The sequence below is a fragment of the Parus major genome, chromosome 14 (assembly GCF_001522545.3).
Source record: "Parus major isolate Abel chromosome 14, Parus_major1.1, whole genome shotgun sequence".
Lineage (NCBI taxonomy): Eukaryota > Metazoa > Chordata > Aves > Passeriformes > Paridae > Parus > Parus major.
The window spans coordinates 14,552,957-14,556,655 of record NC_031783.1 but is presented as its reverse complement, the minus strand read 5'-3'; the positions used below and the strand labels follow the sequence as shown (position 1 = coordinate 14,556,655).

The 3,699-nt window shown below is 51.7% G+C and overlaps 1 protein-coding gene across 2 annotated transcripts in view; it reads right to left on the bottom strand.

The window, feature by feature from the left end:
* Positions 1-2,864: 2,864 nt before the first annotated feature.
* Positions 2,865-3,699, bottom strand: part of LMF1 (lipase maturation factor 1) — a 143,557-nt gene continuing 142,722 nt past the window's right edge. For both annotated transcript variants that reach the window (XM_015642937.3, XM_033517853.1), the window contains exon 11: positions 2,865-3,526. In XM_015642937.3, the coding sequence (XP_015498423.1) occupies positions 3,352-3,526 (175 nt within the window). In that variant the 3' untranslated portion in view covers positions 2,865-3,351. The remainder of the gene's footprint in view (positions 3,527-3,699) is intronic.

Below are 3,699 nucleotides of genomic sequence, written 5' to 3'. Positions count from 1 at the left end.
CGCACGGTGTCCAGCTGGGACAGAGCTCACACAGGGACAATTCCAGAGCTCAGCTTCTTCCTCCTCACCTGGAAAATGTGAACAAATTGAGGATTTGGGGCTGTGGTGAGGAACCAGGATGTTCCCATGGGCATTCCCAGTGTCCCTCCCTTGGGATCACGGTGGCAGCTGGAAGGCTCCGGCAGGGACATCCCTGGAATATCCTGTGCCAAGAGGAGGTGATGGAAAGGAGCCCCTGAAGTGACAGAGCAGGAAGGGGCTGTTAACATCCATGAATCCTGCACTGGGCTCAGACTCTGGAGCTGGAAATCCCCCTGGGATTGGAGGCACTGAAGTGTTTTCCCAGTGAGGAAGGGGCTGCTGAGGAGGAGATGGGCCCCAGGCAGAGCCTTCCCAAATTATCCCCCCCTCGTTGTCTGCCCAAGCTCCTTCAACCAAGCAACGCCCTGAGGAAAGCTGGAAAATGGGATTTTGAGTGGCAAGACCCCGTTGTGGCTTCAATTTTAACCCAAACTGGGGGAGGGGGGGACCCAGGGAGTTGGGAGAATCATTTTTTCATTAAAATCAAAATCAATCCATAATGAAAATAGACCTGGAATGGGAAAAGCCGAGTGCAAATGGAAGCTTTTAAAGATTCTTTTGACTGACAATAACCTGAAGACCCTCCAGGAACTCCAGCCTGGAATAATCAGATTAAATGGAAACTAATATACGATCCTGGAATTCATCCCATGCTGCTCTAAACTTGGAGCAGCTGGATAATTTCGCCTACAGGTTTGTGCCTCCTGCCCAGCAGTTCACACGGAATTGTTTGGCCAAACTTAATCTACCAGGAAGGGGGGGAAAAAAATAAAGAAGTTTTTCCCTTTCATATGTGTTAAAGCAAAGCCAGCTTTTCCAAGCAGCTGGGAGCAGGGAATGGATATGGCTGCAGGTATTTCCTATGGGAATTCCCAGCCTGGAGTTTGGCTGCTTTAAAATCAATGATTCTGATTTAGAAAAGATCCAGGAATGAGGAATTCTCTGTGTTGGTGGGGATAATTCCTGTGGATTCCTGCATGGACACAAACTCATCTCCAGCAGCTCCTCAGCACTGAGCCCTCCACAGGGACCACATTCCCAAATGTGCCAAATCCATGTTTTTAGAGGAATGTTTGAAGATGGAACCTGGGTGGATCCAGGGAGGTCTTGGCACAGATTCCCAGAGGAGCTGTGGCTGCCCCTGGATCCCTGGAAGTGTCCAAGGCCAGGCTGGAGCTCTGGGATAGTGGGAGGTGTCCCTGCCCATGGCAGGGCTGGGATGGGATGAGATTTCAGGTCCTTTCCAGCCCCTCTGGGAATGTCTGGAATGCCCAATCCAGCCTCCCACAGCCCCATTCCCTTGCCATGGGATTGTCCCTTCCCAAATGACACAAGCAGGGATCATTTCCTCATTGCCTATGTCCAAGGGATGAGCTAAAACCCCTCTCTCTGTTCACATTCCCTTTCTGCTCCCCTCAGGAACAGACTTAGATGTGGGATTAAAAAAATAAAGGGAGAATTCCATTTTTTTTGGTGGGGGGAAAAGCAGCTGGGATGAGCTGGATCCGACCTCGCCACAACCAGCAGAAATGCAAACCCAGCTGGGCTTGTGAGGGACCTCGTGCTTCCAAAAGGCTGGAATCTTGGGAAAAAAGGGGAAAAAGTCACTTCTAGCTCATTATACCAAGTGTGAATACCTGGGGTACCTCGAGGGTCAATAACTTCCATGTAGGAAAAGCAAATCAAAAAATGAAAATGGATTAATTTTGATCCAGGAATGCCCCTGAGATGTCTCCAGCCATGGTGGAGCTGGAGCTGCTCAGGATGGACATGGAGTGACCACCTGGCCACGTCCTGCCTGCCTCAGCTCTGGAATTTCCTTGGAGCTGACAGAGAAACAGGAGGGGGGAGTGGGATGAGATCAGGCTCTGGATTGGGATGAGCTGGGAAAACCCAGCCTGGACAGGGGAGACATCCCAGGGGGCTCAGCCCACTGAGGGACCCAAACCCTGCGCTCCACAACTTCTGCAGGAGGTGGTGGGACCTCAGAGACACCAGAACTGGTGGGAGCAGCTCCCAGATGGAGTTTTCCTCCCCACAAATTCCCGGTGCCGACTCGGGAATGCCGCAGCGTTTTCTTTCCAGTGCTGAACTCGGGATAAAAACTCTCCACAAACCCTTCTCAGTGAACAGATAACACAACGTGGTTCTGATTTCCTCCCACCTCAGGATAATTGCTCCTTTTCTTTTATAAATTCTTGTCCCAGGGAAACATTCCCAATGGAATCTGCTCCTGCCCCTTTGGATGGGTTTTATCTTCCGGGCACTGCTCCGGAGCAGAGCGGGGAGCTTGGATTGAAAAGGAAAAAAAGGGGGGAAAAAAAGACTTAACAAGCAGCAAACAGGAATGGGAATGCTGGTCTGGGATCCATTATCCCTGACCCAGAGGTTGGAAAGCAAAAGAAATTCATTAAATTGGGGAGGGGGGAGGCCATGGGGTGTCTGTGGGGGTGCCTGGGGGTGTCACTTGTCACCCATCACCCAGCCAGGGCTGGAGCAGCTTGGAAGGAAAATCCACTGAGACCATGCAAAGGCACCCTGGGAGGGAGGAGGGGAGGGAGGATTCTCCTCTCACAGCCCTGGATCCCCGGGATGGGGATCAGGCACTCGGACACGACACCGGATTCTCCCCAAAACACAAATAAATGGCAGGACTCACCTCATTCCTCACCTGCCACCCCATTCCCACGGGAGCTGCCTTGTCCCTGGTGAGCCACACCAGGAGCTCCTTTTTTCCCCTTTTCAGCGCTTCCAGGGAAAATCAAAACCCGGTGAAGCTCCTGCTGGTTGTTCAAGAATTGTTTGCTTTAATCCCTTTCCAGGAACACCAGCTCCCAGTGGTGCCCATTTCGTAAACGTGGTCAAAAAGGTGGGAAAAAGCATGGAAAAGGGCATTCCTGTGCCTGCATCCACAGCCCACACAACCCCGGAGATCCCTCCTGGGTTGTTTTGCCTGTTTTTGTTTCAAACCCACATTCAGCCGCTTTTGGCAATGCCAACACCTCTCCCCAAACCAATCATGGTTATTTGCTTGCCTTTTTCCCAGATCCAGAGGAATTCCCCAATGGAGCAGCCTGGAAAAAGAAGTCAGTCACTGAGGTGAGAAAAAGCAGCTCACAAAGCAAGTGGGAAAACTGGCTGGGAATCTTTTGGAAAATAGGTGTGAACAAGGATAGGTGTAAAAAATAGAGAGGTGGGAGATGTTGGGAAGGGAACTGTCCATCCTCCCTCTTCCCAGCTGGTCCCTCTTGTCCTGGCCATCCTCTTCCCTCAGTCCTGCACGGGGTAAGGCCAATTCCTGTCCTCAAAGAACTTCCTCAGGCCCTGCAGGTTGACAGGAGGGAAATAGGGGCCGATCCTTTTCCGGATCCACCACTTCCCATCGCTGGCGTGCTTCCCCCCGGGCTGGCTGAACTTGTACTTGAAGTGTTCCCCCCGGATCCACCTGTGGGAGACAGAACAGGAGCTCAGGGCTTGGCCAGACTTCTGGGAAGAGGTTTGGGCCATGTGTTTATTCCCTTGGGATTGGTGTTTTGGAGCCGTTCTGGATGGAGAAATCAGCTTGAGGCTCTACATCCCAATACTCACTCCATCCATCCATCCATGGATTCCATCCAT